General features: G+C 35.1%; 1 protein-coding gene across 2 annotated transcripts in view; it reads left to right on the forward strand.

Moving 5' to 3' along the window:
* Window positions 1-26,814, forward strand: part of LOC145278322 (protocadherin gamma-A10-like) — a 182,395-nt gene that overhangs the window by 131,286 nt on the left and 24,295 nt on the right. For both annotated transcript variants that reach the window (XM_080130611.1, XM_080130612.1), the window contains exons 14-20: window positions 2,788-2,898; window positions 5,583-5,720; window positions 8,742-8,846; window positions 13,720-13,824; window positions 19,466-19,603; window positions 20,889-20,946; window positions 26,206-26,553. In XM_080130611.1, coding sequence (XP_079986737.1) covers window positions 2,788-2,898; window positions 5,583-5,720; window positions 8,742-8,846; window positions 13,720-13,824; window positions 19,466-19,603; window positions 20,889-20,946; window positions 26,206-26,553 — 1,003 coding nt within the window. The remainder of the gene's footprint in view (window positions 1-2,787; window positions 2,899-5,582; window positions 5,721-8,741; window positions 8,847-13,719; window positions 13,825-19,465; window positions 19,604-20,888; window positions 20,947-26,205; window positions 26,554-26,814) is intronic.

Below are 26,814 nucleotides of genomic sequence, written 5' to 3' on the forward strand. Positions count from 1 at the left end.
TGATTATGCCGTATACAATTGCTTAATTAAATTCCCTAAAAAACTACAATGGCCAGGAAATGTGTGAATATTTCACGTTAAATTCATATGCGAAATAATCACCCAATCTAACTTCTAAAATAAAAAAAATTCGCTTGAAAAAAATAGAATCTCGTTTATTTGTGTGTAGGGGTCATTCAGTGAAATGATGTTAATTTATAAATATGCAAAAAAGCATCTTGGTCTTATTTTCTATGGTAAAACAAATAAGGTAAAATTCTTGTACGAGGTAATACAAAACCCCAAGTTAACCGAAACGACATTGCTTGAAAAAAAGAAAGTTCAAAAGTGCCTTAAAAACAATCAGAAACAAATAAAAAATGACACAAGAAGAAGGATCACAGTAGGATTCATCGATACAATATTGGAAGGATTAAAAAATAATATCTATTTTTGGTTGAGATTCAAAAATGAACCCGACTAATTGACTTTTGCCATTAAATTTAAATTCTAACTAGGAATTACATTCTGTCCGCCAATTAGAAGGCTTTAAAATCACTTTCGAAATTGAAACCTATCAATGTTCGTCCATCCTTCTCCATTATTAAAGACTATGATAAAAAAAGCCTCACCCCCAACCGTCGGATATTTTTACCTTAGAAGATAATATCCTGACAAACAGACATATACATACTACACTCCTTCGAAGGAACTAGTAAAGCTTAGTAGCTGAATATCATGCTGATGGACATATAATACACTACCCGATAAGAAGGTGTTAATCTCTAGGAGGATAGTATCATGAGGAACGAACATACAATATATTTCCACAAAGAAGGTGGTAATACACGGGAGAATAGTCTTATAACAGCATAAGAAATAATACATTATTTACTGAACAAAAAGATAATGCTTGCAAAGATGGTATTATGATCACAGAACAGTACCATTTTCCCCAATTAAATATTAAAAGATAACACAATCTATCTACTTATATATAAAAAGGGCAATTTGTGTGTGTGAGTTTGTTCCTTATGGATTCCGAAACGGCTGGCCGATGTTTTTAAAATCTCAGACAAATATACTTTATGTGTCTGTAAGTGTTCTTAAATAGGTTTTGTATCGGAACATCTCAGATAAGTATCGAAAATCGATACTAAAAAAAAAAAATTCGGTTAAATAAGGAACATCTGATTTTCACCAAAGTTAACCTCCTTATACAGCCTAACATTAAAAGTGCATTTTAGGAGTTCTATAATCATACAAGCAGAAGGGTCCGCCGTATAAAATTAGCAGGAGATTCTTTGATAAGACAGGAGCGCGTTCAAAATGAATGTTTCTGTTTAGAGCACTATGGGACCATGATATTTGACTTTTGTATTTTAAACTTTAATTCAAGCCATTATATAGGTTTTCTACAGTGCAATGTAGACTACAATATATTGTAGACCAAGTCAGTGCGAGAAGGCATGCGAATCTTCCCTCTGATACATCGCGGTAGGTCCTCAACCAGAGCAGGCAATCAATCGATTTGATTGAAAAATGGGCGATTTCACCGATTTCGATGACAGTAAAATATTGAAAAATATTCGTTGATTCTCTTTTAATATCTGGCAACGTCAGGTCTCCTTGATAGTAGTGCATAATTAAAAGTAATAGTGAAGGTTGGGTTTCAGATAGAGAAATATAAAATAGGGATAGAAATAGAAGTAATAGTATAGTTTCGGTTTCAGACAGATACCAAATCGCCATTCATCAGTATTTAATACTAAGCGTCAGTTACCAAGGAGCTTTCTCCGTGGGATTTGAAACTGATTTAAAATTCAATTCGAAAACGAATTTTGCATCGCCATAAACAATCATTAAACGAACAGCGTTAAAACGAATTCACACGAAGGGATTCACATGGGAAGCGCATTGTCTTCTCACACATGCGTATTCGTTGCACGTGTGCACCTGTTGGTTATCACCGGTGAGTGATCAAAATAAAATAAAATTAAGTTAAATAAAAGTCTTTTTTACATACGGCCTGGTCTCCATTCTTTGATCGTTGCTTTCCCATGTGTGTAGCCATTGGTCTGTGTTGTTGCATCGTCCAGCAGCTGTTGATCTTCTGTTAACTCAAGACGAATAAAATTCTTGCATGAAAACTCAAGGAAACTTGTTGATACTTTTAAAGTTTTATTGGGGAGAGACGTTCGTTCAAGGGACCGAAAATTTCTCCATTACAAAATAGAAGCTAAAATTAATTTTTTCTTACTTACTTTCCTTACTTATTTTCCTTAATTTTGCTTAATTAAAAATTGGTCGACGAACGAGCAAGCTCGAGGAAATTCACTTAAAGCCCTACATTGCATACATCTATCTGCTACTTCCTTGTACTAAACTGTTTGAAACTCTGCTCCAATTCTCAAACCCAGGATCATTTCTTATATAATCGACACCTGCGTCTAACTGTTTTTGTCTAGGGAGCTAGGGAGCTATCACCTCACTTGTTAAATGCACTGGGCCCATCTCCGTTTGTGGCCAGGTTATCCTGATATGCACTTAATGACACACTCTCAAAATTTATACTAGTTAATATAATTTCTACCTAACGGCGCAGGACTCCAATATATAACATGAATTCTGTAGAATTAAAGTTTATAAGCCAAGTCGATTATTATGGTTCATTTCTGTCTCGAAACCAAATGAAAAACGTCATTTCTTTATTATCATTTAAGAACCAAAAAAGATGAGCGTTGTTTAACGTTGGTTAATCTATTTATATGATTATCGCTTGAATTATTATTGTTTTATTTTTTTCAGAATGCTGCTGTTGGGACGCCACTGTTTCCACCCATTGAGGTGATTGACATCGATGAAACCAGCAATACGCAAGTTCTAACCGTCTCATGTGATCAATCCCTGCGTGGCGAAGTAAGTTGAACGTTACAAGTTATATGCAATTAAAATGATATTTACAAAATATGTTCATCCGCTAGAGGGCGTAGAAAATTTTTTTAAATGGAAGTCGTTTCAGACAAAACATGAAGCCACTTGACGTAAGGAGTTAACAGGAAAGGGGAGATAATTAACACAAAAACAAAAGATGCCTATGAACCATAGTCTTGAAACAAGAGGAAAACAAAACTGCAGTTTTTGTTGGAAAGAAGATACCGGAACGAGGTATCTTGATTAAGACAACTAGACCAACGAATCAAGAGAGCTGGAATAAAGGAAGCAGAGAATAATTGAAGCAATTCGAAAGAACACATGCCGTGATAATACTTATGGAAATAAATGGACCTAGCAAACACATGTGTCTGTATGTGTGTGTGTGTGTGTGAGAGAGAGAGAGGGAGAGAGAGAGAAAGAGAGAGAGAGAGAGAGAGAGAGAGAAAGAGAGCGGTACAGCAAAAAAGAAAGGATGCCGCCAACCAACTTACAGATACGCTTCTGAACTTTATCAAGAACGCTCAAATGTGTAATAGATTCGCAAGCCCAAATATTATAACAGTACTGCATAAAAGATCTGATAGTATATTTGCTGAGATAGAAAACTGTCTCAGGCGTGAGAAATTATTTGAGGTGACTTCACGTGAAGCAGAAAGAGGAATCGATCTAATATATAGTAGATCCAAAAAAGATTTAATGAAATACTTTGTTTTCTTCAATCTTTGCACTTCTATAGTTTCTGCGAGCCTGTAAAGATGGCAATGTTGAGGAGAAAATTGTTATATATATATATATATATATATATATATATATATATATATATATATATATGTATGTGTGTGTGTGTCTGTGTGTGTGCATGTGTGTGCGTGTGTGTGTTTGTAGTCATTACTCACATTTTTCCCGATCTTTAGATCCTTTTGCCCCGAACCGTTTGCCTTTGGGACTACCTCCATACTCTCTGTTTCCGTACTGTACAATGACACAGAAAATTTCAATGTTATCTTGCTGTAAAGTTCTTCACTTTGGACGTTCCCTAAAAATGTGGCTTCAATCAGTTAAGTCTCAGTGGCAATATACCTTTTCGCGAATAAAGGTAAAAAAATATGTATATATAAAAAAAAAATTAAATGAACAAACAAAAAAAGTTGATGATGAAAGCCGAAATTGAAACCGGGTTCTCAACCTGTACAGTCTGATACGCGAATACACAAACAGTACACACCATATTGATTATCTGAAAAAAATAAAAATAAATAGAACAAACAAACAAACAAACAAACAAAAAAAACACAATAACAACAAACCAAACAATAAATTTAATACGCTTTTGTCGCTTGTATTGGTTTGTCGGACATTATTTTAATGTGTCACAATTATAAAATAATTCCGAATGGAATGCAGTTTTATTCGATATGAAATGAAAAGAAAAACAGTTTTTGGTTGTTAATAAAATAAAATAAAATAAGTTTCCACAAAAGAATCGGTAAACAACATTGAGTTTGTACGTCGTATACTATCGATGACAAACATGAGACATTTACATGCTCTTCTACATCACATATTTTCTTTATTCTAAACCTTCGTTGCTTTTAAATCACGTTTATGATTCTCAAGGCGTATTCGTATACCCCATTTGAGTAAAAATGTTCGTCGTCATTTCTTTTTCATGTGATTAAGGTTTATTTTACATATTATCACTAAATCCTCAGAAAATTGGTATTTTTTTACGGAAATCACTCCAGACAATGCATGTAACCGAATGATGTAAGGAGCTAAAAATAATTAAAAAAATACTACTTCAAGATAAAAAAAACTAGATAACGATAAGTGTTAAGAGATTCCGACTTAGAAAACAGCACCCCCGCTGGTCAAAAGCATCGCTCATGGAATGTGGGCAAAATAATAAATCAATAGTTACAAGGCCGCCGAAACCCAAGGCCCGCTTTTCTATTCTCCAATTCTTGTTGAATATCCAGGATGTGTGTATCGAAAAATTCATACAGCAGAAATAAAATAAACACAAACACACGCATTTGACTGAAAAAAAAATGCTTGATTGTCGAAAATAAAATAATTATTGAGTCGAAGCCATTTGTCTGTAAGAAACAAACATGGTGGATTGTTGAAAATAAAATAATTTTTGCTCAAATCGAAATCACGCGCAAAGGTTAACCGCAGACAGGAATAACCTGTCGATAGATAAACGCCATAGGGACGTGGCTACATTGACAAATACCAGAATAATTGTCTTAGGTGGATGCGCGGGTTTCATTCATTATTACATATTATCAACCTTAAATTTAGAGCGTCAGTCACCTGGCGGTCGTGTCCGAGAAAGCCATCTCATCGAATTCTTTCGTATGCGTTCTCCTTTTTATTTGTTCACTGTCACCGACAATAAAGATATATCATTATATTTTGATACACCAGTGTTTGTGGCCATTCTTTTAAGCACAGCAGAAGGATACAAATTACAAGCTACATAACATATTGGCAACAGCAAACCTGGATATGATTAATTCCACAATAATCTAATCTTGCAATGCTTTTCATCGTTTCATTATTGGAAGGTTATTTTTAATTTTCTGGTCAACATGAATCTGCAGTTGATGCGTACGTTTTTTTATGCCGAATAAATAATATAATCATCATTTTTTTTGCAGTACATTACAGCTTGTCAACACTTCCGGATTGTTCCTGTATCAGATAAGAATAAGCGATATTATAAAGGCTCAATCATTGTAAAGATCAAACCCGATTTTGAGAGGAACCCGTCCTTCAAGATCAGAATTAAGGCAACGGTAAGCATAATGTAATCTATCATTAATGGAGAGTCGTATCTCTGTCTGAAATCTAAACTATACTATTATTTCTATTTATAATGGAGATATTATTATTTATATGTTAATCATAGAGATTTGGTATCTATATGGTTGCATCAGAAAGTATACTATCATTTCCTATAATAATGGACATAGTAGTATTTCTATATCAACTAGCAGAACTACCTGGCGTTGCCCAGGACTATAAAACAAAGAGAAAAATTAAGTTGCGTGCAAAATACTTACTATTCTTAGGATATTGAGCAATTTTTTTAATGACTATCTATCACATTCTATCCTGAACAAAGCCGAGTAGATTTTATTGCATAAAAAGTATAAATCACAGACAACACCGAGTAGATTAACTTGTATAAAATAGCATAACGAAACAAAATTATGTTGTTGTCCAATCGTAAAATACGCTTAAATATATTTTACTTCATGAAGACTTCGTATTTATTATTATAGATCCAATTCTTTTTGAATATTATAATATATAGTACTGATTAGAAAATTAAAAAAAATGACTTACACTTTAGTGTTAATTTTCAAGCCGACTTCGAAGATGATATGATGTAGCCATCACTTGAAACCACACCAAAAACCCTTTTCATCGTTTTCATCACCCTGGGCGCGTTCCTGTTAGTCGTGGCAATCTAGCGATGGTTCTGGCTGTTGTGCACCTGTCCTGACAAAACTTCTTTTCGTCTTAAACTTTTTTAATTTTTCGTCATAAAAAACTAGAGTGAAATTAATTTCTCGAAAGAACAGTTCTGCACCGCTTTTATCTAAATTAATTTCCTGAACAGAACAATTTTGTACTACTTTTATTTGAATTAATTTCCCGAAAATAACAATTTTATACCTCTTTTATGTGAATTAATTTCCCGAAAAGAACAATTTTGCACTACTTTTATGTGAATTAATTTCCCGAAAAGAACAATTTTGTACCACTTTTATGTAAATTTATTTCTCGAAAAGAACAATTTTGTACCACTTTTATGCGAATTAATTTCTCGAACGGGTCAATTTTGTACCACTTTTATGTAACTTAATTTCTCGAACAGAATAATTTTATACCGCTTTTATGTAAATTAATTTCTCGAAGAGAACAATTTTATACCACTTGTATGTAAATTAATTTCTCGAAGAGTACAATTTTGTACCACTTTTATGAAAATTAATTTCCCGAAAAGAACAATTTTGTACCAATTTTATGTCTGATGGCACTGAAGCCATTTTTTAATCTTTCGAAATAAGTAGTATATATATATATATATATATATATATATATGTATGTATATATATACTACTTATTTTATATATATATACATATATATATGTGTGTGTGTGTATTCAGTAGAGAATTGTCGCTTTAGTAATTAATATAAATACGCAATCTGCATGAATTAAAATATATTTACGCGTATTTTACCACCAATATAATCTCAACAATATATATATATATATATATATATATATATATATAATTATTTTTCAATCGTTAATTTAATAGCATATAGTTAGTTGAGCTGTTTTCACCCAGAAGATAGAAAGTAGAATGAAGTACGCATGTGCATAAGGCTAAGAAATGGTCGAATCTAGAATCTTGATGGCATCTTTGAGCTAATAAAAATGCCAAACTCGTAACCAAAATTTTCTCCATCTGCCAAAAAATAATGTAAAGCCAATTACGAAAACAACCAGTTTCGTCTATTTTTTTAAATGTCAATAGCAACAGCAATGGCAACAGTACTGCAATACTTCGCCATGCCAGGCAAAACTAAGCATAAGCATCACCAACAACTACAAGGAACAATAGAATCTGTTAGGTAGACATGACTGTTTATTCTAGGGTGTGTTACATTTACGAAAGCAACCAAGATGGATAATAATTTATTTAACCGTCTACTGAGTTATTTCGTTGTGAATTGTGGGAATTGAAACTCCCAGGCTAACTCGATTGTCGCCCTTTAACTGATAACTGGAGAGGACACAGCCACTTGACTTCCTGTTTCTTATATTGCTTCCTCTTTGTCGCTGAACTCTCGACCATCCAACATGTAACCAAGAACTGCTCCGGTTGGAATGGCCGCCCAACCGGCGCTCCTGACTAACCCGTCAGCCTCTCATTCACCGCAAGTAACGTTACTCCTTTCTCAACAAACTCTTCTTTCTTGCCATCTTATTATTTCTCGTGTATATTTATGTAAATAAATCTACATTCTTTAACTAATATATATATCGGTATGTTTTCGTCATCTTTATTCGACCTTTTGCTTTTCAATCATTCTACCATTCAATACATTAAACTACACATGGAGGATGGGGTTCCAATTACATAAACAGGCCATCCTGTCATCCCTCTACAAAGTGGTAGACCACGACGTGATTTTTTTCAAGAGTTTTTCATAGTTTTATTTACTCATCTGCAAACACAATGCTTTCTTTGCCGAATTAGCTACCAGATTCGGCTGTCTGAAGATAGCGGCTTACTGACTTAAATACATCCAACATTAATGTTAGTGTGTATTTTCCTCTCTCTTTGCAAATTTCAATCATGCACTGCAAAGACAAAACCAAAAACAATTTTCCTCTAAAAAACAACCAAAAATAAATACCATGAATAAATATACAAAGATATAACGAACTTGAAGCATATAAAATTAAGCCCAAATTATTCAAATCGAAAAGGGTTGATATGCTATAAAACAAAACAAACAAACTAAACACCATGAATAAATATTTGCAGATATAAAGAATTGGAAGCATAAAAACTTTTTTTCCCAAAATTACTGATTCCACCACACAAGGTTGATATGCCGTATAATATGTCGGAATTAAATATTGTTCACTAATTGATGTTTCTTGTTCCTTTTCCACGTGTTTATTATGTCTCAAGCCGTTTTTATATGGTCTGCGATATGACAAATTTGAATGTTAATATTACTTTGCAAACAACATATAACTTTAATCTGCTCATTGCATTATATTTTCCAGGATGGATCACGAGTTTCATACGAGGAAAGAATTATCAAAGTGATAGACGTTAACGACAATCCCCCGAAATTTAGCCAAGTTCTCTACAATTCATCGATAGCATTGGTAAGCTTTCCGAACATCTGTAAAACGCTATAAAGCGTTTCTTCCAACAGAAACGGGGGATCATTTTACGTTAAATTTCTATGCGAAACACATCCCCCACATTAAATCCTTAAATAATTGTTCCTTTTTTATTGTTTCAGTCAAGTTTTCAGGTGTTCACACGTAATCGCCCCCAAAGTGTAGAATCTCATTTTTAAGAACGTAATTTAGCGGAGAGCGTTAATCTGCTATTGCAAATACTAATTAATCTATGGTATGGATATTGGTGAAACACCATCATAGTATTTTTTAAAAAATAAATTAATTTCAAAACGAGTCATTCACTTAGATATGGGTTAATGAGTGTAAGGTGGTAAGACAACAATTCAGTGATCGTTTTTTGATGAGACTTGGGCAGAATTGGACTATTTAATACTAAATAGGAAGAAATTGTCCACATTGGAGTTTAAGACGACAATATTGCAGTCAGCTGGGAAGCAAGCAAGTGGAACAGAGATTCGGTCTCCCGTAATTGGATTTCAACCTCGGGAAGTTTAAACGTAGACCTCTGATATTTGAGAAGTAGACCTTGTAGTAGGGAGTCTCCGATGGGGTTCTGGGTTTTCTCTTGTTTTGTTTATTATTGTTGTTAATAGTTAGGCTGTGGGGTTGTGGAAGAGGTCAGCAGGATCTTTTAGAAAGGCTGAAAAGGATGCGAAAGAGAGAGAGAGAGAGAGAGAGAGAGAGAGAGAGAGAGAGCGTAGTGAAGAAGGAGAAAATGGAAAAGTAAGAATTTAAGACTAATTAAAAGGAAAAGCCGTAGCAGTTTCCATTAATATGGCATCGAGAGGCCTATTGAAAGCTACTGAAAGATCCAGACTCTATTCACCGAATGGTAACACAGCAGCCCCGATATTATATGCACCTGCTGATAGAACAGACTCCTTCGTGTAGAACTGGAACCTCCTTCACTCGTTCCAATGACTGAGTAACCGTCTGTACGACGAAGAAAAAACTGTCCCCACTCCTCCAAGCGACCTGCTTTATATTACATTCACCCACGTGAACCTCGCGAGATCACATGTAATCGTTTCTGTTAAATATCGCAGACGCCATCTTGGTTTCTCTATTTCCTGTCCAAAACGCATGGCAGGCAGACACGTGGGCGCTTTACAGGTAGACCGTTTGTGTGTCCGTTTCAATTTCCCCACACCTCTCTCTCTCTCTGATCTCATGATCACAGAGATGGCAGGGAAGTGGCGCTCTCTTCTGGCAGGTGCTTCTTCGAAGGGGGACTGTGTAGGCCTCCTGTTCACTTGCGCTCTCATCCGCAGTCTGAGGGTCGAAAACACTGCCTTCCCTGAGAGGCTACTATTATTGGATTCGCTTCTTGATGAGGATGAGGATGGTGCAAACCAGAGCGATGGCCTACTGGCCTCAGACCAAGAGTCGCTCCCGTCATCCAGTGGTGGTTGCAACTGTGTTGCCGGCCTCAGGTCCCTAACATGACGGGGCACACCGTCAACTGCTGACTCACCACATCGGACACTCGACCCCGTGTATATCTATCAGTGCACCGGCTTCCCGGCGGCTTCACCCAGACAGCATCCCCTGGTACATACGACCCCTGTCCTTCCTCGTGGGCAATTTCTCTGTTGGGGTAAATTCCCATTTCTCAGACTCGGTATTGGTAAATTGCGTTTGCAGATGCTGTTCCTGGAGAGACGCCATCCTTCGTCTTCTGAGACGGTGCACTGCTTCCTGGTCGTGATGTTGCGATGGATCCTCTAAGCAATACCATTGCCAGATGTCACATAAGCACACCGCGAAGCGCGTAGGTTCACAATCAATTAGGGTGAGGAAGTGATTGCCACCGTAATGTGTAACATCCATGCCCACTCTCTGCCACGTGTCGCTCTCTCCCAATTGCCTTTTTTCCACTGTATCGGAGCCGGGTCGATTGATTGACATGCCTGGCAACTTTCCACTACTCTCTTGACACCTGCCCTTCTTACTTTTGGGTCAACCATTTTGGCAAAATACAGTGTTCGCTTAACCCCTGGGCGTCCACATTGCCGATGAATCTCAGATACGATCCGCATCTATATTACACACGATAGCTGCACACGGCTGTTGCAGCATCTCAGAACCTCCCGGGGTATCAGCCAGCAGCCACCGTTGTGGTACTCGTGTTAGCGCATCTGCTCTGTTGCTTGCAGACCTGATCAACGTTACGTTTATGGTCAGGTTGTACTCTTTGATTGTATCGATCAGGGTGGCGAGTTGTCTTCGTATCAACATCTCACCCACTGCCCGTGTGGTTAGCCGTGCTCTTCCAGTCAATGCATTGGTTATCCACCGATGAGTGCACGCAGAGTCCGTGATAATATGGAGTACCTTTGCTTGCCACTGAAGCGCCAGGGTAACTCCTTTCAATGTGACATCAAGTTCGGCCAGGTTTATGTGCTTAGAATCATTTTCTGGACGAAGTCAACAGGCGTTTTCGATAATACCTTCATCAATCGCAAGGGCAACTCCAAGGGCTAGTGAACTAGCGTCCACCCAGACTGTGAACTCGTTCCTGTTAATGCACCAGTTCCCTCGCACTGGGTCGTCACGAGTCACCCCGGCCGCAGTTTCTGTCAGCATGCTCAGGAGCGTGGCATCATGCACTTTATCATCCCATCCCAATGATACGGATGTGGCACGGCGTTTTATGGCTGCCACTGCCACCCTGAGCCAACCACACGCAGGGAAGTGGCCCACCAGCTTTTTACAAACAGAAAAAAACGTTCCGACGAGTGAATTTGGATGGAACTTACGGAATGTCACCACCTTTCCTCCAGTAGAGCCCCTCCTTGCTACCGCTCACGCGCAAGCTAAGTATTTTGCCCCGTCTCGCAGATGCTCGGATTCCTTGCATATCAGTCCGAGGTTCTCGAAGTGCTCTTTGACCGACTTGGCAGACATGAGGTTCTCATTTACAAAGATATCGTCGCCTGACACAGAGCCTCATCCTGTTGCCGGATCCCGTGCATAATTGCCGTCATAATGCCTGATGCCACGTTGAGACCGAACCCTAGCCTAGTTAGACAATAGCGAGTTCCTTTAATTTCCACAGTCTAAAATCGCCACAGCGCTTTTTTTATGTGTATCTGCAGGTAGGCCCTGGGTAGGTCTAGAATTGCCACGTTTCACCTTTGCTGCTGCCACTCCTTTAATTTGAGCGCACAAAAATCCGCCCCTGCCGTGCATGGGTGGACATGTTCATTAAGCTCACGGTAGTCCATGACGGGTCGGACCTTCTGTTTGCTATCTTGTAAGACAGCCATCAGGGGAATGAGTTCTCGATGGGCCCCAAATTCATCCTCGGGGTATAGAAGCAGCTAACCATTGCTGATCCAAGCCTACAGTTCTTCATACTGACCCCTTAGCCTCATTAGAGAGGGGTACTCTGATAGTCGGTTCCATAAGGATACTGGTGGTTGATCACCAGCCCACTTCCAAGATGCCGTCCACGCGTTGGTTTCCCTATTGTAATCGGCATGAAAGTCAGACTCGTCCAGGGTAATCGCGACGCAAACACGTTTCTCATGTCGAGAGACCTCTATCTTGCCGGTGCAGTCCACAATGATTCCACCCGACTGTGTAACCAAATCCATTCCTAGAAGTAGGTCGTACCCAAGCAGCTCTCCGTCCACCACCAGGGCTTGCATGGCTACTGCAGGCCTGTCGCTGATGCTTGTACTGATGACGTTTATCCTGCAAGCGGTCGGTGATGCTCTACCCACGGTTAGTACCGGAATTCTCTTCCTGTACCAAGTGTCGGAACATGCCTTGCGTGCCAGGGTCTGGGTGCACCCAGTGTCTACAAGAGTGAGGCATTACGCCCGTTAACGCGCACGCTCACTGTGGGCAGCGCCTTGTTCAGTGACGATCTGGGGAGAAGACTGGCGCTGTAGCTTCCTCCCTTGCCCGTTTCCGGACAGGCACGGGCCAGGTGTCCCCGGTTTTTACACTTGTAGAACTGTAGCCCGCTAAGCCCCAGAGTCAGTGAGCGCGATGAGAGACAATTACGGGCCAAATGGTTGGGCCCACCACACTTGTAGCAGCCGTGCCCAGGCCCTGAGATCTACCCTGTGATGGTTGCACTGCTGCCACACGATCTACAGGCTCTGGGCTTTTTTTTAGTATCACTCGCGCCCGCGCTAATACTTCCGAAATGAGGCTCGGAGCAGATCCTCCAGATCAGCGGGAAATTCTGCAATAAATCCGCACACCAGGCGTTTATCTGACATTCTTCCAAACAGGAACGCAAGCTTCTTCAATTCTGCCAGATAAACATCAATCGTCTCCCAGGAATGTAACTTGCGTGCAATAAACTACTTCCATGCAGCAACCGAATCTCGTGCAAACGCTGTGTAGAGGGCGTTTTTGACACATTTAACATTTAACGTTGAACAGTTTTTGACCTTGAAGTAATAGTATATTTTTAACTCCTTACATCAAGTGGCTACGTGCCTTGTCTGTTGCGATATCCATAGAAATTCCTTAGGACGCTTTTACCGTAAACTGCAATTTTACATATTTTTCCAGTCAAAATTATTTAGTGAGATAGATAAGTAAACAGAGAGAGAGAGAGAGAGAGAGAGAGAGAGAGAGAGAGAGAGCGAGAAAGATAGATAGATAGATAGATAGAGAGAGAGAGAGAGAGAGAGAGAGAGAGAGAGAGAGAGAGAGAGAGAGAGAGAGAAAACAAAAAGTGACAAACAAATACAAAAACAAGTTTCTTAGTGACATCCAATCAGTAACGGTCGCATTCGTCTTACAAACCTCACTTTTACCATGATTAGTAATAATCGTATTCCTTTATTGTTTCATTTTATCTTAACAGTCATCTCCATACAACAGCACTCTTCTACCTAAAATCATTGTCACCGATGTAGATTCGCACAATGCTCCATTGGAAGTCTTTTGCGAACAGACGGGAGATTCATTTGTAAGTATATTTTATTACTAATATATATATATATATATATATATATATATATATATATATATATATATATATATATATATATATTTATGTGCGTGTGTGTGTGTGTTTGTTTGTTTGTGTGTGTGTGTGCGTGCGTAGGTGTGCGCGTGCGCGCGTATTTAAATATTTTAATTAACGCTTGGCAGCTTTTCTAACCAAATATAATATAATGAAAGTAATCATGATTGCCATTAAAAATTAGTAATAAAATACAGTACAGTATAATACACATGTATATAATCAAATAATGTTATAAATAACGTAAGGTAGGAAAAAACTGTAACCAGGGTCTAGAAAACTATCGAATTCCACATCGCAATCTTTAAAAACCGTATTATAGGGCCACCGTATCCCGGATTATATATATATATATATATATATATATATATATAACAGGAGATCAGAACAACATCGGTACTTTTGGTTTGAAAACTAAACAAATAGGAATTTTGAAATCGACGGTACTGATGTTGTTTTAATATTCTGCCACAAAATTTTCTTAATAATGGACCACTCTTACGAGGTACTCTCCTAATAATCTTACACGCAAATGCATATATATTAATAATGTATGTTCGAAATCCCGCAATATTAGAAAAAAAAAATTAAGAAATTAAGCTAGTTATATATTTATCAGATTCCTAAAATATATTATTCAATAAAAACGAACGGATTTAAGAAACAAAAAGTAACAGCTGTCTGTAAAAGATTTGTTTTTGTTAATTATTTAAAACACACACACACACACACACACACACACACACACACACACACACACACACACACACACACACACACACACACACACGCATGCACGCACACATATATGTTTGTGTGTGTGTGTACCAAATTCGTATACACACAATGTTATAATTCAATATATATATATACACTTAATACATGTGTACACTTAATACCACTTGTTAAATTGCAACCAAACAATCAATTAGCGCACGATGCAACGAGAATATAACCTTAACAATATAAAATCCAGGCCCAATAAAAATATAGCTAAGAAACCACCTCACAGGGCTAAAGACTTAAAACCTAAATTTAGAACCATCTAACCACCACCCCTAAACCCCACTGGCGAGCCCCCCCCCTATAAGAAATAATTTAAAAATCAGCGCATTTGGTCTCCACTATTAGATTCACACTAAGCCCTCCACCCATTAGTATTTACATTAAAACTTTTATATGTATCGAAAATATAACCTAAGAAAAGCTCTCGCGACTCAACCCAACCCACCCCCGTCACCAATACAGACATATCCCCATCCCTATCCAACCCCCTCCGACTACCAGCCAAGCGTTCCGTCTAGATGCTACTTCCTACTGATAATATAACTTAGATTTGAACACAGTTGAACCAGTCCAGCTACGGGTAATTTCCTTCACAAGAGTCTTCGTTGAAAAAATACAGTTTTTTTTCCAGCCAAATTAGGAGGAATAAGAATTCACCAGACAAAAACATCTACGGAAGACCACCCCAACAAAATATTTGGTGAAATATGGAAATCTAAAGGACTGCTATAAACTATACTTCTTGTATCTCTTGGAGATTAGAACTACTACATAAAGTAGTTATGGTGTTCATAAACGAGAAAGTATGCGTTCAATTTTCTAGGCCTGACCTGTCTACATAAACATAAATTTCATGGCCTTTATAATCGAACTTCAAGAAATTTAAAGTTTTAAGGTGAACTCTTGAAACTACTGTTCCTAGTGAAGCAATCCCTTAATTTAATTTAAATCCAAGGGCCTTTTGTTCACCGAACTCTTACGCTTTCCCGGCTTATTCTACATCTATTTTTTATACGGATATATGTATGTGTATGCGTATATATATATATATATATATATATATATATATATATATATATATATATATTCTTTATTTTACTTTATTTTATACGAGTCCACTTACCCCTCACTCGTCAACCCCATTTCTTGCTATTCTAACACCCACTTGCTGTATCCCTTTCTTTTACGCACCCCTAATAATTAGTATTAACAGTATTTACATTATTATTGGTAACAGTGGTGGCGATGGTGGAGGTAGTGGTAGAAGTATTGTTAGTACTATCTTTATTATTATCGTTATTATTATTACTGCACTGTTTTTAACGCTATTATTATTATTATTATTATTATTATTATTATTATTATTATTATTATTATTATTATTGTGTTTATCATCATTATTATTATAATCATCATTATAATTGATATCATTATTATTATCCCCGTTATTACCCCCGTCATTGCTACCATAACCGCTACCATTATCTCCATTTTCACTTATTTTCACAGTAATTTTGAATTTAATTTTATCACAACTATTGGTAACATTATATTTAATGTTTAATTTTAATGTTTACTTTTTATTTTGCCTTTATTTTATTTATTTTATTTTATTTTTTATTTATTTTATTTATTTATTTATTTATTTCTTAAATATATTTATATATATTTTTAATATTCAATTTTACTTCTAATTTATTTTCAGCTTTATTATTACTACTATTATTATAATTGTCATTACTATTATCTTCCGTACTATTATAATTACCCTACTATTATTTGGTATATTTTTACCACTCTCATAAGTAGCAATGGTTTCCTTACATCAATATGTATACTTAACCTTTTGAATCAAGTTATACGCACTCATAGTCATTGCCACCCTAATCTCCGACCGCCCCCTTATAATCATACTCCCTATATCATAACAGTAGAAACTTATAAATATATTGCCGCATATTACCTTTCAGTTTTACAACCTTGCATACCCCCCCACCCCCCAAATTAATCAAAATTACCCACCCCATAGAAAATAGACACCCCACTTACTGTAAAAATAAATTACCACGCAACAACAATACACCCCCTATTTTACCATAATACATATGCCCCTTAATCTCAATACTATGTTAAAGACCATATATATTCTTATATATCATATTATATATAATAAGCTTCCCCTTATTTATTTAGAATTCAATAAAGCTTCCTCCAACATCCCTAATGAACCTTACGCTAGACGCCGCATCTTCCCCATGCTACCTAGCACCTTCTCTACTATTCTGATGAGAAGCATTAGGCTTCGAAATGCCCTAGTATAAAGAGTCCCTTCTATCCCCCAAATTTTGCATGTATTCCATTATTCAATAAATGATCCATTCTATATCTACCTATATATAGTTTTGTGTCTTCATTTCATACTCTTGTTGTCCTATTGTATAAGCTCCAATAATTATTGTTGAGCTTGGCATTATCCGGATAAGTCTCCTTTTGTGGAATTGATCTTTCTCTTTTCCTTTTACATTAAACTATATATATATATATATATATATATATATATATATATATATATATATATATATATATATATATATATAATTATTTACTATAATAATTATTAAGTACCTACAGACACTAGCGCTTCATACTTTCGGGAATCATCAGTGCTGGGTGTCACGATTAACATCGGTTGATAGATTCGAACCCAGCAACGAAGCCATCTCTGATTCCATTAGCAAGGACCAACTCCATGAGAAATATTCTTGAAATTTAAACATTTATTTTTACCTGTTTTTAACGTATGTTAAAGTGATCTGATCATTTTATGATGATCTGCGCATGCGAGCTAAATTGACCGACTTTATTTCAACTGGAAGTGCTCAACGATAAGAAACGAGTTCTTATATACATATATATATATACGAGACGAATATTGGCTGAAGAGAGCTCGATAAGGATACCTTAAACGGGCCTTATTATCGGGCTTGAAACCGACGGTACCAATGACCTGTCTCAACTAACAACTTTCTGTACACAAAATATATATATATATATATATATATATATATATGTATATATATATATATATATCTTCTCTTCTCTATATAAATAAAATGAACTCATTTTTTCCCGTCAGATTTTGACCTTAATAGGATTAAAAATCAAGATATTTCATGCAAATATAATATGCACAAACGGCAGAACAATATCTGAGGTGTGTTATAGCCTTATTATTTCTCAAATTCCTCGATAATCTTAGATTTCTATACTTTTTCTGCTGAGAAGTCACGGACAAAATTGGTTAAGATCAATGGAAGTGGTAAAATATTTTCTCTCTTATAAATTCCTCCTCCCCCTGCCACCACTTAACACCGTTTGGGGATCGTTCACAAGGAACAGTTGAGAAGAGAACACCGGTTTGGCTTCGTAGTTCTTTCATGTGAAGTTATTTAAAATCACTAAACTAAGCTGCAGTGCTCTGTGGCGTAGTGGTTAGCGTGCTGGACAATTCACATTATATTTTCACGTTAGCGCCGACCTACCGTAGTCGTTTTTTTTTTTTTTTTCTAAACAACTGGAATGGACTTTTCTTGGTGGCCGAACTGTTAACGTTGCAGATTTTTTTTTTTTTTCACACTTTATTTTCCTACTTTTACTCATGATTCCGGGTTTGATCCTTCCTACTTACCTACCATAACATTTTTTAAAACTCCCCCCCCCCCGTCCCGGAAACAAACACTCGGGCAACGCCGGGTACCCCCGCTAGTATATATATATAACTACTTCATTTACTCACATAAAATATATACAAAAGTATAAATTTTATGCGTAAACTTTAAGTATTTACTGCAAAAGTGCTCAATACGTAGGTAGAGCTAGTTAGTAATAAGCCTGAAGAATCCTAGAGTGGATGAAACGCGGAATATTCAGTGTAGCTTAATCGTCATATATATATATATATATATATATATATATATATATATATATATATATATATATATATATATATATATATATAAGAAGTTGAAGATGTGTCGACTCTTAGAAGCATCTTGAATAAAGTGAAAAATATAGAACAAACAGACAAATCATTTTGAAAACACGCTTTTAGATGCAAAATAAAATAATTTTCTTTTTCTTTTCTATTTCTTTTTATTTTCACCTGCTTCCAAGGAATAAAAGAGACTAAAACTTGAGAACTATTTCTCTGACGATGGATTTTAAAGCTTGTCCTATTTTTGGAACAATTTGTCCGTTTGTTCTATATTTTCACTATATTTGTATGCATATATAATTAAAAATTCTAAAAAAATGATTAAAAAATAAAAAAATGTTAATAGTTATTGAATATATATATAAACTAAACCATGCAAATTCACATTTAGAAAAATTTATTGTTAAAAAATAAGGACTTGAAAATACAAAGTGAAATAATGAGTCTGTGTTTCATCCATTGTCACATATTGCCACAAAAATTATTTTTGTTTCGTTGAAACGGTTGCAAACAACGTATTAAATCGTTGACGTGTGGTTATTTTTGGCCGATTACGAGCGAACGCGACACCCATTTTTACCATCATTTTCACATTGGAAATTGTTCGTGTGAAATGGTAGAATACTAAAACTTTTTCCACAAAACTTACTCAGACTATACATACACCTATGAGAATATAATGCTCCCTAAAAACGCGGCAGTATTTTAACAACATATCTACTTTTTGTAAACTTTCGTCTTAGGAAAGCCGTTACCATTTCACGCGTGGATTATTCTTATTTTTGTTGGTTTTGTATTTTTCAGTATAAAGATTCATGCAGCACATTCAGCGTGAAAAAGATTTACGCGAACACAACTTACTGGATTGGACAGCTGATGTTGAAAAACACGCCGATCTTCAATCCGTTGAAACAATATTACGTCGTCACCTTAACGGCATTTGTAAGTATGCAATGAAAATAGATATCAAATGCATGGATAATAAAGTCAATCCATACAAAATATGTCGCTTTTATGGACAAAGTGGCGATTGAGCTGTTAACAGGAAAGGTTTGAAAATATGACAAGAAATAGTCAACAAAATATGACAACAAATGACTGTTACCAAAGGCAATAAAAATTACTTTTCTACCAACCTTTCTTTTTGTGTGTACGCGTTAAGTCTTTGGAAGCGTTCTTTTATTTCAATCAAAAACAATTAAAAAGTGATGTCATAAGTTCATAACTTTATGTGCATATATATATATATATATATATATATATATATATATATATATATATATATATATATATATATATATATATAAATGTATATATATATATTTATTTATTTATTTATTAAAATGTTTGACTCATGTCCAGGTAACCTACATTTAAAATTTCAAGTGTTTAGACCCAAAATTGGCGGAGGAGCCTGGAAGTGTCAACTCTTTCAACACTGACCTCTTGGCAGCCAAATTTTCGGCCTAAAACTGATTAAAAAGCTTGCTGCATGTCTGAATACCCTTTATGTCAAATTTTAAATGTTTAGACCTAAATGTTTAGAGACTGCAAAGGTCAAATCTTTTGAACTTTGACTCCTTGGCAGCCAAATTTTCGGTCAAAAACGACTAAAAAGGCTTTAGTTTCTGTCTGAATACCCTTTATATAAATGTTTAGTTAAAAAATTGGCTGAGTAATTTGGTAGATACGGCAGAGGTCAATTTTTCAAAAGTTTGACCCTTAACATTTATTATTTTGGGTTTAAATCAAATTAAAAAGTTTGATCTATATCCAAGTAACCTACATCTAAAATTTCAAGTGTTTGGATCCAAAATTAGCGAAGGAGTTTAGTAGAATTTTCAAAGGTCAAATAGTTGAACTTTGACTTCTTGAAAGACAAATTTCTGGCCGAAAACCATTTTAAAAGATTTTCCAAAATCTCAATACCCCTTATGTCAAATCTCGAATCTGTAGACTGAAAATCGACAGCATGGTTTGGTAGGGAAATGTACACACACAATTTCACATACACATATTGAGAGAGAGAGAGAGAGAGAGAGAGAGAGAAAGAGAGAGAGAGAGTTTGAAGTAGCAACAGGATTAATTTTGTCTTTTCTAATCAGTTAGCTTCGTTTTAATGATTTTAAGTGGTTGATAGAAATTATATTGCGCAACAATAGCGATATGGTATTTTAACGTGTTTTTGTTACAAATATAAAATGAAATTATCTTTTTTTATTTTTAGGATGGAAAACGAGTATCAAACAAAAGTTTTGTGTCCGTCCGAGTTCTGAACAAACCTGGTAAGCAAAATGTTGCTGACTCATCTCTTTCTGTTTTACGTACCTTGCAATGTTTAGTATATACACTAATTTAATATACAGGGTGACCCCCCCCCCTAAAAAAAAAACAAAAACAAAACAAAAGCTAAATGGAGGCCATCTAGAACATATGTTGTAGAACGGAGAAAAAAAAAAAAAAAGGCCAAAGACCCTAGTGTTTTGATGTGATGTTTTGAATATAATAAACTAGTTATGACCAAAGTTTAATTTCATTCGGACAAAACACTAAGAAACGAGCCCTAATTAGAGTTGGGGCCCGCTTTTTTGGGTCACCCTGTATATTTATATTTACAATATGTTAAATTTATGCACACCCAAACTGGTGGATATCCACGATGATGTCGATTAATATAAATACATAATGGATTGAGCTTGTAGTGGAAAGAGACAATTTCAAAAGTACTGACAAATCAATAAATGCGAGAGCTTTTTCACACATATCACTTCTATACTAAACAACTCATTGTTATTTAAAGCAATAAGACAACACAGTTTTTAATATACTATACAATAGAGTCAAAGAATCAAAACACAACTATTTGCATAGCAAATTTGCACACCCACTTTAAAAACAGTTTATAATAAACTAGCGGCTGTAAAATACACTTAAATATGATATTTTAATTTTCCCAGATTTCGTATATATTATTATAGAGTCGAGATTTCAAAAGTAAAAAAAAAGTGTATTTGGGTGCCATCAGATAGAATCGAAACCGAAACTGTAGCATTCAAAGCTGGTGACGTTACCACTGTACCAACGTGACGCGCATATGAACTGATTAAAAAATTAAATATTAAAGATAAACTAAGATGAATGTACAAAATGTATAAGGAATTTTTAAATTTTGACCCATTTTTGACCATTTAAAAACTATTTTAATCGGCTAAAGTCCCATAAAAGAACGGTCCTTAAAAATCCAATCATTTGAGGCTCCTAGCGTCGCTTTGCGACTTATAGTTTCGGAGGATATAGAGTTTGAAAAACAAACAGATATATAGCTTTTTATATTAATATATTAATATATTATATTATAATATATTAATAGATTAATGTTATATTATAATATATTAATAGATTAATGTTATATTATAATATATTAATAGATTAATGTTATTGCTGTTCGCTTGCAATTTTATTGCCCTTTTCCCATATATATACACGCGCAATAGTTTTGTTGAACGCGATTTAATAAAAATAAAAGGATAAATTACACAAAACCTTTAAAAAAGATTATATTCATTATTTTTCAAGAGAGTAATATAAACGAAAACTATTAGATTTTAAAATTACAATCGTTATATAATGTAAGTTGTGCATTAAAAACAAAACCAAAAGCAAACTTTATATTAATAACCGCCAGATGACGAGTAATCTTTTTGCTCGTATACAATATATAAACTTTATTTTCTACTTGATAGAATAGAGTTCGATAACCCCTTGTCACATTCGGACCTCGATTAGATTTTGTCCTGCCCCCCAATTTAACATTGGATGCATATTAGTATTGGATAAAAGTTGATCGACTGAGCTTTAATCTATGGTTCTCGCCCCATGTAACTCATTCACAACAAAACTTCCCTAGCTATAACAACTGCTAAAAATTTTCTTTACTTCTGTCTGTGCGTTAAATTAAACAAAAGTTCTATAAGCTTCTTTCCTTAAACTAACCGTTTCTAGAACAAAATATCGCAGGGCTGTTTCTCAATTGACTTGAACATTGTTGTTTTCAAGTTCAATGTGAACAATTTTTTGTTGAGCCGTCGTCTTACATAATTGGTTTCTGCCCAACTTCTACCATAATTAATAATCATAATAGTGCTGTCTCAACGCTAACACGACACGCATTAACCCTCATCTTCGAGTGCTTTTATGATTTGATAAGTATTTACTTTTAGCATATATATATATATATATATATATATATATATATATATATATATATATATATATATATATATATATATATATATATATACAATAGTTTGTTTCAAAGAGAGAGTTGCAACATTTAAATGTAAATAGGAACAAATATCTTGCTGCCCAGCTCTCACCAAATTCCTTTCCAAAAAACCTGATATTTATCAGCGTAACCAATTACGCTTTAAGGGTAATATGTTTTGTTAGTGTTGAATAAAAAGTTAAAATTAAAAATATTAAGTTCGTTTTCAATAAAATATAATTATATATGAATTATTTACTATAATAATTTTTGAGTGCCTAGAGACACCAGTGTTTCATCCTTTCCGGAGTCATCAGTGCAGGGTGGAAAGATTAACGCCAGTCGAGCGATTCGAATCCGGCAACGAAGCCATCCCTGACTCCATTAGCAAGGACCAAATCCATTCGGCCACTGTCAACTCTGAGAAATATCGTTGAAATTTAAACATTTATTTTTAAAAAATGTTTTTAACGTCTGTCAAAGTGATTTAATCATTACATGGTGACCTGCGCGTGCGAACCTAAGTGACCGACCTTATTTCAACTGCAAACGAATTTCTTTATATATATATATATATATATATATATATATATATATATATATATATATATATATATATTACAAATGAATGACCACTTATGAAGGCTAAAAGCACTCGAAGCTAAGAGTTAATGAGATTGATAGATTAATCTTTGAATGGTAATGAATACTATGAGAAGATTAAGGACAACAGCTGGCCCAGAAAACAGCAATCACCTCATTTATCAGAAAAATCACTCATTGAATGTGAGAACTAAAGGAGAAAATGCCATGGAAGTAAACTTTTCACTTTGCATTTCCATTTACAGTGCTATTACTATAAATCTTGACTTGCACTCATAAGAGAGAGGACAATTATGTTGGTGTTTTCTTTTTTCTCAACTACCTATAATAAACCAAAAGCGAAAATACAGTCAATTTATTGTAGTGTGGATCTGAGGCAGGTTTATAAGAGACAGCCTGAGGGGGGAGTCAGGCAGTAAGAGGTTTTTACATTATATTTAAATTTCTACATATTACAAAAGTCCAAGGAAAACAAGTTATTAGAATTGAACATCTTCCTGCATCTAAGGTTCTCTACAGAGAAAAGGTGTGATTTTACTGTTAGTCGGGGGGGGGGGGGGTTACGTTGAGTGAGTACAAGTGCAGTAAGCTAATCGCAGCACATTCCGTGGAAGTATCTGTAAGACAAACACAGGGATGCAAGACCGCAGCGATGTGACAGGGGATAGAGCTTGACAGAGAGCGCGACCTATTAGGTTAGATATTCTTTTTTCTACCCTGTGTAATTGGGCGAAGTTAATATATACCTATTTCAGAATGTGAGAGATTATATGATTATTTCCACAGCCAAACAACGTCGCAGCCCACAAGAGCCATAATTATATATATAATTATTTATTATAATAATTATTAAGTACCTACAGATACTAGTGTTTCATCCTTTCGGGAATGATGTGGCACGGCGTCTGGTGGCTTTATAGAGATATAGCACATTGGTATTTTTACGTACTTGTTGCAGTGGTTGCCTTCAAATGTCAGGTTGAAGAATTTAAACATTGGACTATCGAGAAGTTTTCATATCAAGAATTATAGCACGCATGAATTTGGGTGTTACCGAATCAGAAATTAAGATTAAGATTATAAGAAAACTAATACACCTCCGTCGAATATTTTAATTAGACAATATTTATCAAGGCTAAAGGCCACTTGAGGATAAGGGTATGAAATGATAGCTAGCTAAAAAGATGAAAACTTTCATAAGAGAGATCGAAAATGATTACTGGGATGAGCTATGTTCGCGTACTTGTAGGAAGAATACAAATATTACACTTTCTTGGATGAAAAATGACTTTTTGTTTAAATTTCTACTTGTGAAGAGGGAAATAAATAGAAACACTTGTATAGTTAACTAAACTAAACGTCCCGATTCGCGTAAGCACATATTTTAGACATATCTTATTTATATATATATATATATATATATATATATATATATATATATATATATATATATATATATACACACACATATATATATATATACAAGACATAACTTGCTTTACATATATATATATATATATATATATTAGGCATATCTTGTTTTATATATATGTATATATATACATATATTTTAGACATCTCTTGTTTTTTTTTTATTTATATATATTTTAGACATATCTTGCTTTTTTATATATGTAAGACAAACACGGGGGTGCAAGACCGCGGCGATGTGACAGGGGATAGGGCTTGACAGACACGCGATATTTAGACATATCTTGCTTTTATATATATTGAATAGCAGGGACTGCATGCTGAAATTTAACGCTTGTATAAAAATAGCGAACAAATGCATTTTTTAATAGATAATTTATTTTACATTTAACACTGGCGGAGCATATTTAAATTAGGTGATTGTCGACTCACGTCCGATGTCATTTGCGAATAGACCAGAATATTACATGTCTGCTTTCGACAGAGTCCAACGCCTCTACTGTTTCTAACAATAAAATTATAATTAAATTCTCTTTCTTCATTGAAAGAAAGAGAAAAAGAACGAAAGAAAAAAGAAAGAAAAAGAGTGAAATAAAGAGAGAAAGAGAGACATTCATACATAAAGATTTTTTTTTACATAGGAGTCACCACTTATCAAGGCCCGAAGGTCACTCGAGGATAAGGATTAATGAGTGTACAGTAGTCACTGGGATAATATTGTAATAATCGTTAGTAGTGGAAATTTAGTAAATTGGATTACTTAAGGGGACGGTTCATCAAGAATTTGTTTACATTGGACTTGAAGACGACCAAATTGTAGTCAGCTGGAAAGCAGGCAAACGGAAGGGAGTTACACAGGCGTACAGTTCTAAGAAATAAGCTTTGTTCATGGAATTTTCGTTTAGGTTTAGACACAGATAAAGAGTGGAAGATATTATTGATAGTGGTTTCAGTTAGACGAGTGTTTTTTCGTGAAAGTTTGTTTGACCATTGTTTTGTTTTTATATATCTTAACCTTTCGAATTCTATGGTTTCGGATCGTTTGGACTTGGTGGAATATTATGAACAACTGTCCCTCTTGGCATATCATACCTGATCCACAATAGTTACTCAAGCCGTCATGGTTTTTCAATGATCCCCACGAGCACATGCAGGTATAAGTTAGGTATAAGGTTTATTAATGTAGAAGCCCTCGCAGTCAAACCCAAGAGGGAGCTTCATCGTTTCCTTTTCTTTCTCTTTGCAGCGCAAATGTCTCATACACCCCACAGTCCAATTCTTGGCCAGAATGTCACGGTAAAGTGCCAATTTGCATTCCAGGGCGGCTTCAAAAACACCACAGTGCAGCTGTTTAAAGAGAGTGGCGACTCCTACTTCCCGTTCCTGTGGTACTTCCCTGAGAACAACACCCACATTGTAACACCCAGCAGCGACTTAGTCAAGCACTCGCGTTTCATTTTTTACAGAACCGGCCATTACGGCTATGTTGAGTTCCAGATCGGTATTACAAGCTGTGACGAGCAAGCCATCAAATGCGCCCTTACCTATCCTAACGGACGAGTCTATTCTACGACACAGAATCTGCTTTTCCACAGTAAGTAGAAGGAATGACCACAAAACAACCAATTTTAACTGTGCGGTTCTCGCTAGAAAAATCATTAGTAATGATCACCTGTTGGCCATAAATCATAATTATATAAATGCTAGTATTTATATTAGATTATAGTTTACCATTGAGTATATCAGGTGAACACTACATTCTTTTGTATTTCATTAATATATATATATATATATATATATATATATATATATATATATATATATACATGTACACACACATACATATATATACATA

The sequence above is a fragment of the Euprymna scolopes genome, chromosome 6, assembly GCF_053919585.1.
Source record: "Euprymna scolopes isolate OS-2025 chromosome 6, ASM5391958v1, whole genome shotgun sequence".
Lineage (NCBI taxonomy): Eukaryota > Metazoa > Mollusca > Cephalopoda > Sepiida > Sepiolidae > Euprymna > Euprymna scolopes.